Source organism: Diadema setosum, chromosome 8, assembly GCF_964275005.1.
Source record: "Diadema setosum chromosome 8, eeDiaSeto1, whole genome shotgun sequence".
In the NCBI taxonomy this organism is placed as follows: domain Eukaryota; kingdom Metazoa; phylum Echinodermata; class Echinoidea; order Diadematoida; family Diadematidae; genus Diadema; species Diadema setosum.
Genome location: NC_092692.1, coordinates 40132948 through 40150951, shown reverse-complemented (window position 1 = coordinate 40150951; position 18004 = coordinate 40132948). Strand labels below are relative to the sequence as shown.

Genomic DNA, 18004 nt, shown 5'->3' with positions numbered 1-18004 from the left:
ATTTGGGGTAACTGATGATTTTCACTTGACTTTTGACCCTTTCACAAGTTTATGCATTGAGTAATTTTCAAGGTATTGAGAAAAAGTATAATTTCAGTATCAAATGGTAAAATAGTATTATCAAAACCTGGCCTTTGACCTTTAACCCCACAGTTCCAAAGAGAATCACTGTTGGATAGAACATGCATAAATATGTAAGTTTCATGACAATAACTTGAGTTACTTTTGAGATATGGAGGAAAAAGTGCAATTTAGCACTTTCACTTGACCTTTGATCTTTTGGCAAGAAACTTCCCACAGAATATATATTGGGTTATACATGCATACATCAAGTTTTAAAAAAATCCTTCAGGCATTGCATAAATATAAGGAAAGTAGTTATATTTTGAGGAGTTGACCTTGACCTTTGACCCATGACCTTTGACCCATGACCCCCAACTTCCCTAGATAATCACTGCCCATTGGTACAAGCATATATACTAAGTTCCATGAAGATACCTTGAACCATTTGCGAGATATGGAGAAAAACATGAAATTTCAAAAAAAAATTTCACAAAATAACCTGTGACCTTTGACCTTTGACCCTGTGACCCTAAAATCCACACAAAGTATTATCCCCCAAGGATATACCCTCATACCAAGTTTGATGCAAAACCACCACACGGTTCTTGAGATATCGACAAAAACAAAACGGGACGGACGGACGGACGGACGGACGACCCGAAAACATAATGCCTCCGGCCACTTCGTTGGCGGAGGCATAAAAAAAAAGTTTCAAACTTACAAACAAGGGCAGGTGTCTCGGGCATCTCCACCGGTCTTAACAATCTCCAGGAACCTCAAGAAGAAGCAGACCAGCACAATGTCCACCAGCATCTGTGCAAATATTAACAGGAAACACAAACATGCACATTACAACACTATTCTGATAGTAAGACAGCCTGCTGGTCTCTATATACCTGCAATTTAAATCTTATCTCAAAATTCTCAATTTCCAATATTTAATTTCAATGATGTAACACTACCTTTTGTTTTAAAGAAAATAATACCTTACAATATACACCATTCCTTACTCTGTGAAACCAATACATTTTCTTTTAGGTGAATCACAAGGGATATTGAAAATAAACTAATGAGTATATCATTTATATATACATTTTTGTAATACAAGCAGTAACAAATTATGAAACTTTTGAGATGAAAAAGTCTCCCTGATAATTGAAATAATAATGATATAGATAATGATAACATTACTACTGCTACTACTAATATGTACACCTACTGCTACCACTATCATATACTTCTACTATCAGACTACTAGTACTCCTAACACTTAACCCGTTGAGGACGAGTCCCGAGTATACTCGGGCAGGTGTCTAAGGGAAATGTGTGTTGTAGCAAAATCAGTCTGTCTTCAACAGGTTAAAACAGAAATATCATCAATATTGATGTTACTGTCAATATCCCTAATAGTTGATTATTAACATTACTAATATCATCATTATCATCACCATGGATAAAAGTTCTCTTGAACTTACGATTAGCAGGATTGGCCAGACGAAATTTTCAGGCAGAAAGTAATCTCCAAAGACGATGTCATCTTGTTGACCAAACAGAGAAGCCTTCTGGTAAACCTGTTAAAATAAAGCAGATTGAAAAGGAAGATTGCTACAGATGTTCTACACAGAGGAGTACTGTATACGCCATATATTTCGCAAGTCTAAATTTTCGCGATTCGGAAATTCCCAAGATTTCGCGAGTGGTTGAATTCGCGATTATGGAGTCCTGTACTGAACACAGATGTGTACACGCGTACATCACATTCACATCGGGATAAGAGTCAATATTTTCGCATGTCTTTAATTTCGTGAATAGCACCTAACTCGCGAAATTCACGAAAATAAAAACTTCGCGAAATATTCGGCGTATACAGTATACAAACATCAATCATGAAGGTAGCTGGCAGCTCTCAAGCAGAGTAAAAAACTTTTATCTTAAAAAGAGATACAAAATAACTTTACATGCAGCAAGACCTGAAATGCTGTGGACTGATAAATATCATACAGTAACGAATAATCACAACGGCTCAAGAAAAAAGTTTTGAGTTAAATGCTTACGATAATGGTCAAATCAATGCAAAGCAGTCCTGGTATTTTCAGATTTTGAAATTTGTAATATAATTTGACTATAAGTTGGCATTTAGTGTTGCGAAATGACAATCAGAACTGATGTTTTTCTCATCAATTAAAAGATTCCGCAGCCACATTTCAAGAATCTTTCTTTGTGATAAAACAGAAAGAAAAAAAAATTGTGTCAATAAGAGTTGCATACCACTATTATAAGCTGCTCATTGGAAAAAAAAAAAGAGAAAAAGTCTTACTGAACTGGACAGACAAAATATTGATGTCTATTCCAATGTCTGTACACAATTTGACATGAAACCACATGGCTACTCTTCATTCAGGGTCTATAATAACTAGAGAAGCATTCTGAAAGTGCAGACCTCCGCCAAGTATGCAGCTCATTTCCACCACTGATCTTGTTCTTCCATAGAGATCTCAGTGATTTCCACCCATACGTACTTATAGCATTGTGGGGTGAAAGCCGCCTGATTTCCCAATATAGAAGCCTTTGTTACGTCATAAACCCTCAGCTGCACGGCGCGCCTTGCCCTAGCAGAAACTAGAGTACGCACTTTAGTGTGCACATGCAAACCTCAAATGCGCGCAGCCTGAACTCCGAAGTTCATTGACCCTACCTGCCAAAATATCAAAAATCCTTCATAAATTCCCCCAAAATTATCGGTCACTACCAAAAGTTCATCGTTCGTTACTTGTGTCATTCTCAACCTTTCCTGCAAGTTTCATCCCAATCCGTTAACTACTTTTTGAGTTATTTTGCACACGGACAAACTAACTAACAAACGAACAAACAAACCGACGGTAACGAAAACATAACTTCCTCCCTTGGCGGAGGTAATAATACTAGCAAGAGTCCCTTAACTCTTTACATGGCAGACAAAGAGCTGCTCTATGAGATTTGTGTGTATTACATGGTACACAATTGTGAATCTGGCAAGATAAGAGGAGATGTTCTTCACATAAAAATCTACTACTAATACTTTCCCTCCCATGTTCATGATAGTATTAACTTTCCCTGTCTTGAAATGTACAAGAGCAATATGTCCAGTACACCTTGCAAAGAGTAAAGAGTTTTATTACTCAGCATTGTGTCTAGCAAAGCAATACTGAATCAGTGGCAGCTTTATTCAACTTTGAACTGTGGCTGCTGTATTGACATGCTATGCACCAAACTACCACAGATTGATGATCATGTACAATGTATACTGTGGCAATGGTTCTTGTTCAATAGAGGGGACTTGTCCACACTCGTGGTAAAATGAAGAAAACTTTTCCAGCAAACCTTGTCGATGAAGTAGAGTAAATTGAAGAGAGATGTGATTGGGTAGAGAAGACTGCTTGCTATGGCAAACCCTCCAGCCCCTGCTGTACTGACGTAGATATCAATGAACATGGTTGGTAGGAAGAGGATCAGAGGGATCTGTGTCATCAAACAGAAAAGATAAAACTCACATTGGTTATATCTACAAGAAAACAATGCGAACATCTTTATCGTCACTCACTCTGATAAAGCGAATTGCATAATATTCTTTTTTTTTTCTTAATCACTTTTGTAATGAGGAAGACGCACTTGTTTTTAATAGAAATACACATTGTACATTATCCAATCATGATAACTTAAACAGAATATCAAATTACAGTAGAAGTTGTGTGAATGAAGTAAAGATTTTGATAGTGTAATAATATTTTGAAAGTACTAAATTCATCTGATTTGGTCATTTCAAACCTATTTGCATAAATTAGCAAAAAATCAATATTTTAGACAAAATTTTAACATTCTGTGCATAAGTTCTATGTTAGCTGACTTTATATCTATCAGATAAGATTTATAGAGATACAAATCAAAATTAGCCAATCAACTGAAAGAGGAGAGCATTGTGTGGAATTTGTGTGCAATTAAGAATGAATTACCATGAGGCTTGAGGCTGGATTTCAGAGAACAAGTTTTTTCTGTTTCATCCAGCTGATCAAAGATGGAAAAACAACATGATCCCCACCCACCTCATTATGTAAGGGAAACAGAAAGAAAATCACATGAGAAATGACGAAGAAGAAGAATTGTGAAATTGAGGACAGATGCCCTATGGACGCCTGATACCACCCCATGGTACAGGGGGCTCATCAGGCTTGCACACTCATGCAAAGTATTAACAAGTAGGTGTGGCAGTAACTTACATGCATGAAGAAGAAATAGCCATAGGCCTGCGCAGTCTCAAACTTGTCAAAGACGAAGCCAACACAATAGGCCTGAATGGTTGCTATGGGAACATAGAAGACCATGCCAATCAGGAAGCAGAAAATAGCGCCCCCTGTGGTCAGGGATGGCACCTGAATAGCTACCATGACGATGATGCCAATGATGCCAACAAAGAGAAGTTGGCCAGCATCGATGACAAAGACAGAGCCCCAGTAGGACAGAGTGTCGATGCCTTGGATTCTTAATTGAGCCTTGATTTTTTTCTGCAGATACAAACATGTCACAGAGCACAGCATGATTTATAATATCACGACACAGATTATCACACATCTATGAGTACAAAGGTAGGCACTGTCAAATCAAACACATTTTTGCTGCCATTGTTGTGCACTATGAAATGCACCAAGTACTGTAGCATAAATTGGTGAGGGGGGTAGAGGACAACTAGAATAAATCTCTTGACTGACTCACATTCTCAGTCACAGAAATCTCTATGTCAACATGGCCGAATCATGAACTATATAAATGCTTCATTTTCTGATGACTTATCAATTGCTTTTTGTCCAGTAAAATATTGAGGTTTATTCTCTTTTCTAAAAATCAAGAAATTGGGGGGAGCAAAATTCTTTCCCAAAGAATTCCATTCTCCCTAAATGATGTGCAACTAATAATTCTGTGTTCATTGCTACACATTGTAATACTAAAAATTAGTATCTAACCACTGTGAACTGACTAATAAAGAATATTGACTATATCGAAATCAATTTTTTTGCAGTGTAATAGAACTTATTATGACATTGCACTGTATTTTTTACTAAGTTTCCTGGGCAGTTTTAAACAATGTACATTGCTAAATGTTAAAGCTGACCGACAGAGATTCATACAAGAGACACAAAGTGTGTCAATTCTCAATACACTCCTATGCAAAGGCTCTACAGCACAGTCCTTCATCACTAAGATAGGGAATCTCGGGTGAATACATAGATGTTCCCTTTGATGTTGTGCTAGTACTGTAATGTAATTTTTGATATACCATGTTGTCTTGTGACAATCTCATAAATCTTGGCCATCCTTCATTTCTTCCTTTTCTGGGTGTCTGATGGTAGACAGCTACAGTACTCATTCCATAGTGATTTACCGCTATCAGTTTCATCATGTATCAATGCATGCAACAATAAATCAGATGATTAGGCTCAGCAGATTCCATCGCTGCCATCATGTCAGTGAGGCAATGACGGGCACCAAAACACATACACTGCCACTATGACACTGAGAGATTAATGGGTGACATGTCGTTTAGTAACAAGTAATCACACAACTTCACAGAGAATAAATGCAAGTTAACAAAAGATAGCCAGGTTGCCATGGAATCAGGGCTATTACCATTAACGCATTAAATACCCCGGGGGCCTGTTGCATCAAACTTTTTACCTGAGAAAACTCTGGTTAGAACTGAAAACTCAGGTTAGCATGATTCTGTTGTTGATTTTAACAAAGGAAAAAGCTCTGTAAAAAATAACCTGAGTCACACATTTCATGCAACAGGCCCCTGGTGTTGATTAACTCTTACTACCACTAGAACTACACTGCATATTAAAGATATCACTGGCATTTCACAGCCATGGCCCTGAAAGTGTTATCTACTGTAGCTTCTTTAACCCTAAAAAGACTGGGGGGGGGGGCCTAAAAGGCCCCCCCCCCTCGACATTTCGCGCGATAACTCTGCAACGCGCAATGCTCTCGCCGCGATGCTCTATAATTTTTTTCTTTCGAGTTTCCCGCACATTTTGACACCAAATTTGTGACGCCCGGGGGTACGGTTCTGAAGTTACATAACTTTTTTGTACATGCACATGAGGCCGAAAATGGCTCAAAAATGTGATTTTGTGTACAAAGTCAATGCAAATTGAGTTTTTTCACATGGTTCATATAAATATGCTTATTTTTACTCTCAATGGCTAAAATTAATTTGTTTTAGGAGTATTATGCTTCAAAAAGTGTCTGCCACAAATTTTGTTTAAAAAAAAAACAACAACAAAAGGTCGAAAAAACAAAGAAATATATAAGAAATTCATAAAACAATAAAATAAATAAGAAATTGATTTTGATACCGAATTTTTTTTCAAATACATTTGCTAAGAATGCCACAAAGAATAACTAGACCAGAAATGAGCACTTTTGGAGCTTTATTTACTGATTTAGATCAAAGAGTCTGATTTCTTGCATAAATTAACATAATTAATCAAAATAAAATAAAAGAAGACTATTTTGTAAAATTTAAATATACGATCTTGTAGATTACATCGCACACTACCATTGTGCAAATTTTCACAGCAATCGCGCGATCCACGGCCGAGATCTTAAGGGGGGGCCCTTTAGGCCCCCCCCCCCCCCCCCAGTCTTTCGAGCTACCAAAATAGCCCAGTCTTTTTAGGGTTAAATACCTCTCTCTCTTTCACTCTGTCCACAGGAAAGCCCACAGGGACAAAATTGAGCCCAAAGCCAAACAAGAAGACAAAGAGGATTCCACTGGAGAAGCCATATTCAGGCAGCTCGGCTGGCTTGGGAAACGGGTGACTGGCTGCAGTGATGACCGGTGTGTTGGGGTCAGAGGTCGAGTTGTAGATCCCCAGCAGAACGTTAGACATGGTACTGATGAGTACGGGTAAAGAGTGGAGGGCGGTGTCGTTGTAGAAGGTTGTGAACATAGCAGCAACTTCCTGTGAGATTAGCACACAAAATATGGTCAGAAAAAAAAGGAGAACAAAAATTGACATTTTACATCGACCAAAACAGAAACTTGAGATGCAGAGTGCTTTTAACAACATATTCACACCCACAAAACATTTTCACCACATCAGTCATTTAATTTCCAGCATGGACAATGAATAACACTGATTTAAATAGTCAAACAATTCAATTACTCCTTTTTACAGATGTAATGTAGCTGCACTCTAGGTCAAATGTTGACAATAAAAGGTCAGGAAAGTAGACAAATTCTGTAGATTCCAACTTCAAGAGTTGTTCACACCAATGTCCATGTACAAATACCACACAGCCATTATAAAGAAGGGTAAGAGTTGCATCTGGTGGTAGAATAAAGTTTATGTCTCTTTATACTCACAGCAATTCCAAGGTCCATCATGTCTACAGCACCGCTGTGAGGTCGAAGGTCATAGAGCATGCTCAGATTACCGGTAGCATTACTTCCAATATCCAGGCGGTCAAATTGGGTCACAACGTCTGCGATGTCTTGACCTTTTATCACCATGGAGTTGAACAAAAGAGAGTAGATAAAACAATCACTCTACGTTATAAGAACTTTAACAGAAAATACCAAATTATCATTAAACATTACAGAAACTTAATCTTTTAAGTTGAAATAGAAAATAATAAAAATCTACAATTCTGAAGAATTTTTTTTGCTTCAAAAAATTGCAAAATCAGGAAAGAGTAAAATTACCATTTGTGACTTTTAGTTTTCACACAATGGAAAAGGATGAGATACATTAGATATTCCAGAAAAGATGGACTCATTTCAATCAATCTAAAAAGCTGGCAAGTTGGGCCTACCTGTTGGCAAGGAATCCTGGTAGAGAAGCTCAGAGGCAGGGGGTGAGTAGGGACCGGTAGCTGGTGGGAAGTACATCTCTGGACGGAACCAGAGTGCATCAGGTGTAGCAGTCGGGCTGTTTCCACCAAATGTGATGGTCTTGGACAGAACGCCACCTACCACCATGATAGCTACTGGCATGAATAGACGGAAGATGTAGGTCTGCAGGGAGAAAATCAGTCAAATGGACTAATTTCAGCTCTAGTCTGAAACTTCACAGTGCATTTGGAGGAAAGTTTCTACTACATTTCACTGTTCCTAGAGATACACATATTGTATGTCACTTCATTACCTCCGCTAAGAGAGGAGGTTATGTTTTCACAGCCGTTTGTTTGTTTGTTTGTCTGTGTGCAAAATAACTCAAAAAGTAGTGAATGGATTTGGATGAAACTTACAGGAAAAGTTGAATATGATACAAGTAACAGATGACCAAATTTGGGTAGTGATCTTGAAATTTTTGTGGATTTTACGAAGGATTCTTGACATATTGGCAGGTAGGGGCAATGAACTTGGGAGTTAGGCATTTTTGAGGTTTGCATATGCACACTGAGGTGCGTGCTGTAGCTTCTGCTAGAGCGAGGTGCGCCGCTCTAGCAGATGTAACAAAAGGTTTCTATACTGGGAAATCGGACGATTCAGCATGTATATGTATGGGTGTAAAATCACTGATCTCTGTGGAAGAACACGATCAGTGGTGGAAATGAGCTGCTTGGTGGAGGTCTCTAGTTCATAATGGAATTGCACAGAACTCAGCTCTTTGCCACATAATGTTCATTCAGACATACAAATAAACTTTCCTAAGACTCAGAAAGAGAATGTAGAAACAGAGAACTCACCACTGGGTTTCTGATGACCCTGATTAATTCAGCCAGGGCCAAAGCTTTCATCTGTTCTGAGTGGCTAGCCTCAATGGGATGAGTAGCCAGTACTGTGGAGTCCAGGGGAGATTGGTTCAAGTTGACCGTTACAGAGTGAGCAGCGCCCTCGCCTGACTCCTCAATGCTCATTCCATTTGGTGCCGGAGCAGATACTGTGTGAGTGAATGGGGTGCAGCTTCATCATACCATTAACATTCTCTATCTTTGATATCTTAAATGCAACAAATTAAAGGGATGGTATAATTTTGGTCCACATAAGGCTTCAGGTTTCCAACTTTTTGTGAGAAAATGAGAAACCTCTTATAAGATATGAAAAAGCACACAATTCTAGGAGGAATTCAAAATTTATTTGATAAGAATTGGTTTCTAAAAAGCTGAGATATCCAACAAGGCAAGTGCCAAAATGTGTCTCGCTCATTCGTGCAGAAGAAATTAATGATTTTCTAACTCACGGAAGTTCATTGACCCCCGCCTATGACCTTTGACCTTGTGGTGACCTTCAACTCCCCAAGGGACATTTATCAGCCAAGTTTGGTCACAAACGGACATATGGATCAAAAGTTATGAGCCATAATCGAAACGCGCTGTAAAAACTTAACATTGAGCCTTAAAGTTTACTGACCCCTGCCTGTGACCTTTGACCTTGAGGTGACCTTCATGTTTGGTAAAATGTGTAACTTTGTATAACCACTTTTCCCTCTAAGTTTGATTGAAATTGAAGTACTCGGTAGAGAGTTATTCAAGTTTTTGTAGCGTTACGGACGGACAGGCAATCCATTAAAACAAAGGTCATGAAAAAAGGTGGAAGCCACCTTTCATTAGGACCACTTTGTTTACTTTGTTTTTGTATATCCCAGCCAATTCAAAACCAATTTTCATCAAATATACTTTGAATTCCTCTTAGAATTGCATGCTTCTTTACTACCATTTTATAACTAATCATCTCGCAATAAGTTAATATCTGGATCCCCTATCTCAATCAAAACTAAACAATCCCTTTAAAATTGCCAGACATATGACAGACATCTGATATCAAAATGAAGCTGCACTAAATATTCCTAAACTTCAACAGAATTTCAAAGTTAGAATTAGAACACCAAACACAAATTTTACCACACGCTGGCAGTGGAAGTAGGGTCACATCATAACGAAATGACCGAAAATGACTACAAACAGTTATAACTGCAGTAGCTGAAACAATGTGTACTAAACACTGACAACTACACTATCAATCCCTTGACCATTTGATTACACTTGCACAGCACGCCAGCAAAAAAAAAAAAATCAGCATTTATAACACTGACAAATGATAATATGTCACAAAATTTGAGTTTTGGGGATGAAGAGCTGAAAGGTCACACGGAGTCAAGTATGTTTTCATGGATGACTTATTGTATCAAATGCTGAAAACACCAGCTAAATAGCCACTCAGCACTAGCACATAGCACCTTACTCTGCAACTGTCATCAGAATATATCACTACAGTTATGTTTGCATGGGTTTTTTTTTTCCATTGATCGGAACAGGAGCACAAATAAAACAGATGAAAGGAATTGTGCACTTTCCGGCATAGCATGTTTGCAAGAATTTTGCCAAGATTTGATCTAGATGCTTTCTGTGAAATGAGAGTGCATGTAAAGACTTAGTAGCCAAGGTATTAAGGTATTTTACCCTCGAGTGCTTTATTGGTCTGGCCTGCAGCCGGTGGTCCATCCAGAGAAATCTCAACATCAGCTGTAGACATGACGGTGGATGAAGTCAAGGTGTGTGTGTGTGCAAGAAATAAAGTTTGTCATGCATGGTAGATGATAACGTGTGTCTCTAAGGTGGAGCATTCCTTACCCCAACCCCTTCCCCCCCCCCCAAAAAAAAAAAAAAAAAGAAGAAAGAATTAATTGCCCAACTTCACACAATGACTCACTGCAAGAAAGTATTTGGTAAACATAGAATATCATTATTAAATGAAGATAAATCAATTATTCTTTTTGGTTAGGAAGTACAAATTAGAACTGCACAACTACTCTTTCTCATCTTTCTAAAATTCTTGAGCACTTGAGCAAGTTTATTTTTCTCAAATCATATTATCAAACCTGTCATGAAAGACCTATATATGTTATATGTCTTTGAGAACAATATCACACATTCTGTGATGGATAATCATTTTTTTTCAGAGTGATTGTATTGTTTTACTCTACTCAGCACATCATGAAAGAACCTGTTGCAATGGTTATGTGAGAGCCAAACAGGTTGAACACAAGTCACATTATATTTCCTTTGACCTGATTCAGGAATGTACACAATTTTTTACAAAAACTACTGCTAAAAATACAAATATTGACCACATGGACAATAATAATTGTAAATTACATTGGCTTTCTTTTCTATGAATGCTCTTACTTATTTTGTTTATCATCATTTCTGGTTCTATCATTGATATTTCACAACATGACCTTTCTCCAGCAATTTCTCTAATTTTCTCCTTTTTTTTTAAAACTAGAATTTTATCATCACAACAAACTCACTATGCTGCCCATTGATAATCAATAGCCATGGAATATATTGTAGCCCCTGAAACTACCCGGGCATATCATGACAGTGTAGCAAAGTTTAATTCTGGTATTTCGTGAGTCAGGGTCCTGAAGATGCCTTTTATAGATGGCCCCCAAAGATGGCCCCTTACAGATGACCCCAATTCCTATAGAAGTCCCCCCCCCCCCCACCCATAGATGGCCCTCTATATCTGTGGCGAACTCTTCTCCTTCTCACTAAATCTTTCTCTACACAGTCACAGCACATGTGAATACACTATGTCTCTAGGGAGTACTGCATGGCAACTGAGTTGCAAATGCAAATAAATGTAGCAATTTTTTTGTTGTTGCATACCCGTAAATTCATAGTCACGTTGTCCTTGGTCTGTGATTGATTGTAAGACTTGCACATGATACTGCACTTCATATCAGGCATAGTGTTTTTTTTCTTAAAACAGAATCAATTGTTAGTTGCAATCAAGTGCAAATTTGCAATTAATCATAAGACTTACAATTGATTTGGAAGATTGAGATTAATTCTAACTTCTTTCAAAGCCCCTTTTAGAGACTAAGTACCACCAGATAACCCAAATTTTCTAATTAGACACAGAATACAACAAAAAGGAACACTGATATGTATGCAGGGTCTGCCTAATTGGGTCTATCTACACCAGGTGCAGGGAGCAGTGAGTTGTATAGAAACACGCAGGAAAGAAGGAGGGGGGTCTCCAGGAGGTGCGCTGGTGAACGTTAGCTGATAGAAGGCAGAGTGCTGGTTAGTGTTTTAAAAAACAGTCTTACCTCTGACAGCATCTTGCCTCCGTTTGGCTGCTTGTGTGAAATGAGATTAGTAAAATGAAGCAGAATGACTGGCTAAAAAATATGAAAGCAAAATTGCAAAGTGCACGCTTTAAAGCAAACACAAAAGTTGCTTCAAGAAAAAGAAACAAAAACGTGTATGGAAATGCACCCATACAGAGCAAATTCGTATCAAAGACACCCTCTACAGGAAACTCACTGCCATTGTATTTCCACACAATTCACAGTCATCTAGACCACATCACCTGCCAACAGTTTTCAATTAGTAGGTGATTATACTACCATAGCACATACTTGTATCATGCCAAAAAGTTCACACACCATAGCAACTGCCATGGTGTGTGAACTTTTTGGCATGATACAAGTATGTGCTATGGTAGTATATTAGCTAGGCTTTTGCATAGTTAGTTTCTTTGTTTGTTTCGATGTATTTAATGAGGCCACTTTAGAAGCACATGAACACTCATGAGCAAGTTACATAAGGACCACAAGCTTTTATGTCCCCTTCAGATGTCTGGGCAATGAAGATATAGTGCCTTGCCTAGGGACATAACCGCATGCTGCCAGCAGGCTTGAATCAGGGACCTCATAATTTAAAGTCTTGAGGTCTTATCCACAAAGCCACAAAGCCTCATAAATGCTCCTGCAAACAACACAAACAAACACACACATACTTTGGCAGTTCATTCAATGGCTGTCATTAAAAGCGACCTACACTTCTGGTTGGTGTCAATATCAGCATGGAAAAATGATCATTCAAAGGGCACACTTCTACCCTACGCAGAAATCAATAGGTGGGAACACTCTTTACCGGCATCTGCCTCTTCAACCTCTGCCTCCTCCCCGATCTTCAGGAAGACTTCCTCCAGTGTTGTCATGGAAACTCCATAGGTCTGTATGCCCATGGCTTGGGAGGCAGTGGCTCCTCCAGCACCATCAGATTTCTCCAGGTGTTCAAACATTCCTGCAACGTACCAATATACAATTGCAGTTTTAAAGGGGAATGAAATACTGTACATTCTGTACATCGAGTGTTGTTCATGGCAAAAATATTATTAGTAGAACACATCAGTGAAGTTTGAGGAAAATCAGACAATCCACTCTAATGTCATGATTTTTGAAAGTGTCATTACCGCCATTGCTTGATTTGAAGATTGGCACGGTAGGACAAAGAAATGAAAAAAATATGAAGAGAATTCAAAATACCTTAATTTTATCCAGCAAAATGACAGAGCACTTGGCGTTATCTCCTTGAAACACATGGGGAATAATATTACCTTCAACATATGCCTGTAAGTGGAAGGGATGTGCATTTTTCATAAAAAATTACATTTTGAAATTATGACGCTTTCATATTTCTCATCTAATTTCGTATAAATTTACCAAATTCAACATATTCTATCTAGTCTTGCTCCAATATAGGTTATGCAGTAAAATCAAGTTGCCAATTTAGGGATGAGATCATCGTTCTTCTTCAAAATTACCCAAGAACTTGATGGTTTGAGATATTTTTCCCCAGATCAGAATGAAAAGACTTGAAGAGTTTATCTTTTTTTTTTTTTTTCTATTTCATTGGACATTGTGAGCATGAAGGGAAAAGCTGTGCACTCAATAAAGTTTACAACTTTAAAGTTTTCACAACAAAGGCCTGACAGGCATTTATCCATGCTCAGGTTGCCAAAAAAGGGCATGTTATCATATTTTTTTGTAAGCACAAAATACAACGTTGGTCCTCACCAGCAAAGTTAGAGACATCTTTGAGGGGCAGGCGGAAAGACAGCTCCATGCCATGGGATCGGGACACCAGAGCCTCAGGGACATGAGACTTAACCACTGAGGTGATCTTGTCTCGGTCGCAGTCACTCTCCACAACCATACTATAGAGGGCAGTACAACATTCAAAATTTAATTGACAGTCTCTTCTGTTACATGATACTTAAACATGTTATGCTGAGTTCACTTTGGTTTTAATTTAAGAGAGGAAACATTACACAATTGAACAATAGAAATTGGTATGATTTGATAATAGAGGAATCAAATAATGCAGATGGTATGAATGCAGGACTTTAACATAGGGTGGAAATCACACACATACAGACAAATAAAAACACACAAAATATCAGAACGGGCTACTTTGCAGCAAAAATACAAAGACTTCTTAAAAAGACATTATATCTTACCTGGCATTTTGGCTTTATTTAGCTGTTCTGGGCAGTTACATTTATTCACCAAAAAGGAATCTTGCCCATTCTTTGACAAGATGTCTGGACTATCCTTATACTGTATTTATCCGTACATACCAGCAAGATCAAGAATCTTTAATATATTCATTGAAAAAGCAGGAATGGCTCACCTGAGATGGTAGCCCAGACCAAATTTATTCTTGAGGAAGAGTGATGACCCACAGCACCTCAGCTTGCCCTGGGAGACGATGGCCTTACGATCTAACAATGACACATGGATTCAAAACAGTCATTTGAGAAAACTGATGGTCTTCTGCGGTGTGACCATCATTAAGCATATTATCATCCATAAAATAGCAACTTGGCTGAAGAGCTCCCAATGGAGTGGTGTGAGGTCAATTTAGGTGTGGATTTAAGTTTAGTGGATGACCTCATACAGAAATAGTGGTAAACTCACTATTAAAAGTTGTCATGTATGGATGCTGAAAGTCACATTACATACTAACATACTAGGTGTAAAAAGACAACATAAGAAGAGGATAGACAAATTGTCACAATGACTATGATCTCATTCCCTGGATCTTTCTTAGTGAGTGTCACATATTGTATAGTCTTGGTTCCAGTCACTGACCTGCCAAGATATCAGCTTCATCCATAAAGTGAGTTGTGAGGAGAGTGACTCGTCCTTCCCTCTGTTTCTTCAGCAGAGCCCACATCTTGCGTCGAGAATATGGATCCATGCCACTGCTTGGCTCATCGAGAAACAACACCTATACTCACACAAATCAAGAATTGCAAGAAAACAAAACTTTAAAGGGATCGTATAGTTTTGGTTGAGACCTAATTTCAGGTTTCTAACATTTTTTGGTGAGATAATGAGAAACCTCTTATGAAATATGAAAGGGGATGTAATTCTATGAGGAATTCAATGTTTATTTAATGAAAATTGGTTTTGAAATGGCTGAGATATCCAAAAAAGAGCGATTCTAATAAAGTGTGGGACCCACACTTTATTACGATCGCTTTGTTTTACTTTGTTTTTGGATGTTTCAGTCATTCCAAACCCGATTTTCATCAAATAAACTTTGAATTCCTCTTAAAATGGTATGCTCTGTACTATTTCATAAGTGTTTTCTTGGTATCTCTCAAAAAGTTAAAAGCCCAATTCTCATCTCCACCAATACTGTACCATCCCTTTAATCATCGCATGATCTTTAGATAGATTGCCCTTGCAGTGAATATTATCCCCTTATTTCTTCAGTTGGAATCTATTTGCAGTATGCATGGGATCTCACTAGACACTTACACTATAAAAACACCTTATTTTGAGGTGCCATTGCACCAAATTGTTCTAAAATTGGCATAGTTGCACATGAATTAGCAGTCAGTGATACACTGTAAATTAGACAGGTTGTATAAAACTCGCATGCATCTGGATTCCATACGCAAATGTCATCTGGTCCTTAATATGTAGGTGCATAATGCCCATGAAGGTGTTCACTTTAGACTTAAAATATTAACAAATCAAACCAACTATGACGGCTCAAATATTCATGAAAATGCTACTTCTATCATATTTCTAACCTGAGCCAGATAACTTCAGAAGTGTTTTGGAGAGATCTCAGAATTGAATTACCTATAATGCAGCAAGAGTGATACTAGGTATTTATCATGATATATCATATCACACTATCTAATACTTATCTGTATACACTAGTTACATATTTACATCAAAAGCTTTTATATCATTTGTGGCACAATACTAAAAATTGAACATTTTCACACAATTATGATTGTTTTTATATTATTATTATTTTGCACTGGACCAATTTCAGAGAACTTCACTTGCTCATAATTATGCACGGGGGGGGGGGGGGGGGGATATTGCTGTACATTTCATAATATCTCCTCAAACAATTGATATGTCATTACTTTCATGCTAGTTCAGTGGTGAAAACTCATTAACTTTGTCACTGACACTGATTTCACTATACTCGTATTCAGCAGACACAAATGTGTCACAGATTGACTTAGAATGAAATGGTACATGCAAACATTTTCAGCCCACCTTGGGATTCCCGATGATGGCCATTCCAACACACAGCTTTCGTTTCTGTCCACCGCTAAGATGCTTAGAGAAGGTCGCCCTCTGGGTGTCTAGATCAATCAACTTCACTACCTCATCAACCTATGACAAGAAAAGAATAGAGGACACCAAGAGTTTACCATAGGTCTTGTCATACATTAGGTTAACCATGGATATAAGGTTACCATGGATATGAGGTTACCATGGATATGAGGTTACCATGGAGGTGGTTGTAACGGATCTGTTGATGGAAACCATAGATTCCTGAGCACTCCTGCACCATGAGCTGAGAGACAGTGTTAATGAAAACATAGCAATCACGGTTTCAGCAAAACTGTGTTGTTCCATACCTATGGAATGGGCTAATGACTGTGTTATGACTTAAAACTTGTAATAACTATGACTTCAGCATGACCATACTTCTTTATTCCACATCCATTCATATCTTCATTTATTTTGTCTTGTACCAATGCATTTTTATCTTCTATTCATTTATTTGCTACTCAGCACTAAATTCAGTTCAACCATCATAAACAAGCCAATTACTTTTCAGTATTTAGTTGTTGTTATTATTGAAAAAATCCAACACAAAGGAAAAGAGTGACGAAGTCCGTACAGCAGGATCCAACCACAAGTAACTACATGTATTACTAAGTATTTTATAGGCTATGGTGAAGTGGATTGAGATATCAGATACAAATGAATCAGATTTTGATTGGATAGAAATCCATAACACTAATTCTAGGAGTACTTGTGTAATTTAGCAGAGGCCTTTTTATTCAAAATAGCTTTTTTTTTTCTTTTTTTTTTACAAACTCTGTAATCTTTGCCACAAACTACTTTTTAGAACTTAGACACAGAATAATTCTCCATCTTTAATTGCTGACCAGTTATGTTAGTTTATCAAGTTGTACATGTACATTTAGTATGGATATGATCTCAATAAAAAAACTAGGTATGAGCATTACGCTAATCTACACAACGTAACAGAAAAAAAAAATATTATGATTGTCAGTCTGATGTAAGTCAGGCTAGAGGACTCACCGCTTCAGGGATCTTTTCTTTGGGAATTCCCTTGAGGCCAGCATAGAAAGTGAGATGCTCTTCAGGAGATAGAAACTCAAAGATGGTATTCTCTTGGAGACAGACACCGGTCATCCCTCGAATCTGGTCCAGATCATCAGGGTTGGTGATGTTGAGGTTGTAGATGGATGCACCACCGTCCGTGGGGGTATACAGACCGGTCAGACAACTGATGAGAGTGGACTTTCCTGCTCCGTTGTGGCCCAGGAGACAGGTAATCTGACCCTCGTAGATATCCAGTGAGATACCTTGTGGACAGGACAGAAACACTTCTGGTAGTCAAACGATCAAGCATTCCATTGTATGTTTCACTTTTAATGGACTGTAGCACGGCTCAACTTTAATTCGTTGTAACCCTTTCCTTATGGGAACCTGGTATACAAGGTGTTCCTGTAGCGTCAAAATTCCTGGCCGGAATTCATGTTTATACGAGTTATACTGACAAGAAAAGTGGCTTTGATTGACAGATTAGAATT

General features: G+C 38.0%; 1 protein-coding gene across 1 annotated transcript in view; it reads right to left on the bottom strand.

The window, feature by feature from the left end:
- The window catches only part of LOC140232266 (cholesterol transporter ABCA5-like), a 58625-nt gene that overhangs the window by 12995 nt on the left and 27626 nt on the right, over nucleotides 1-18004 (bottom strand). The window contains exons 10-23 of the mRNA XM_072312398.1: nucleotides 17490-17776; nucleotides 16428-16547; nucleotides 14991-15129; nucleotides 14530-14620; nucleotides 13914-14053; nucleotides 12988-13140; nucleotides 8788-8981; nucleotides 7912-8113; nucleotides 7463-7596; nucleotides 6783-7058; nucleotides 4317-4601; nucleotides 3424-3561; nucleotides 1539-1634; nucleotides 785-876 (exon numbers count right to left, since the gene is read on the bottom strand). Coding sequence (XP_072168499.1) covers nucleotides 785-876; nucleotides 1539-1634; nucleotides 3424-3561; nucleotides 4317-4601; nucleotides 6783-7058; nucleotides 7463-7596; nucleotides 7912-8113; nucleotides 8788-8981; nucleotides 12988-13140; nucleotides 13914-14053; nucleotides 14530-14620; nucleotides 14991-15129; nucleotides 16428-16547; nucleotides 17490-17776 — 2347 coding nt within the window. The remainder of the gene's footprint in view (nucleotides 1-784; nucleotides 877-1538; nucleotides 1635-3423; nucleotides 3562-4316; nucleotides 4602-6782; nucleotides 7059-7462; nucleotides 7597-7911; nucleotides 8114-8787; nucleotides 8982-12987; nucleotides 13141-13913; nucleotides 14054-14529; nucleotides 14621-14990; nucleotides 15130-16427; nucleotides 16548-17489; nucleotides 17777-18004) is intronic.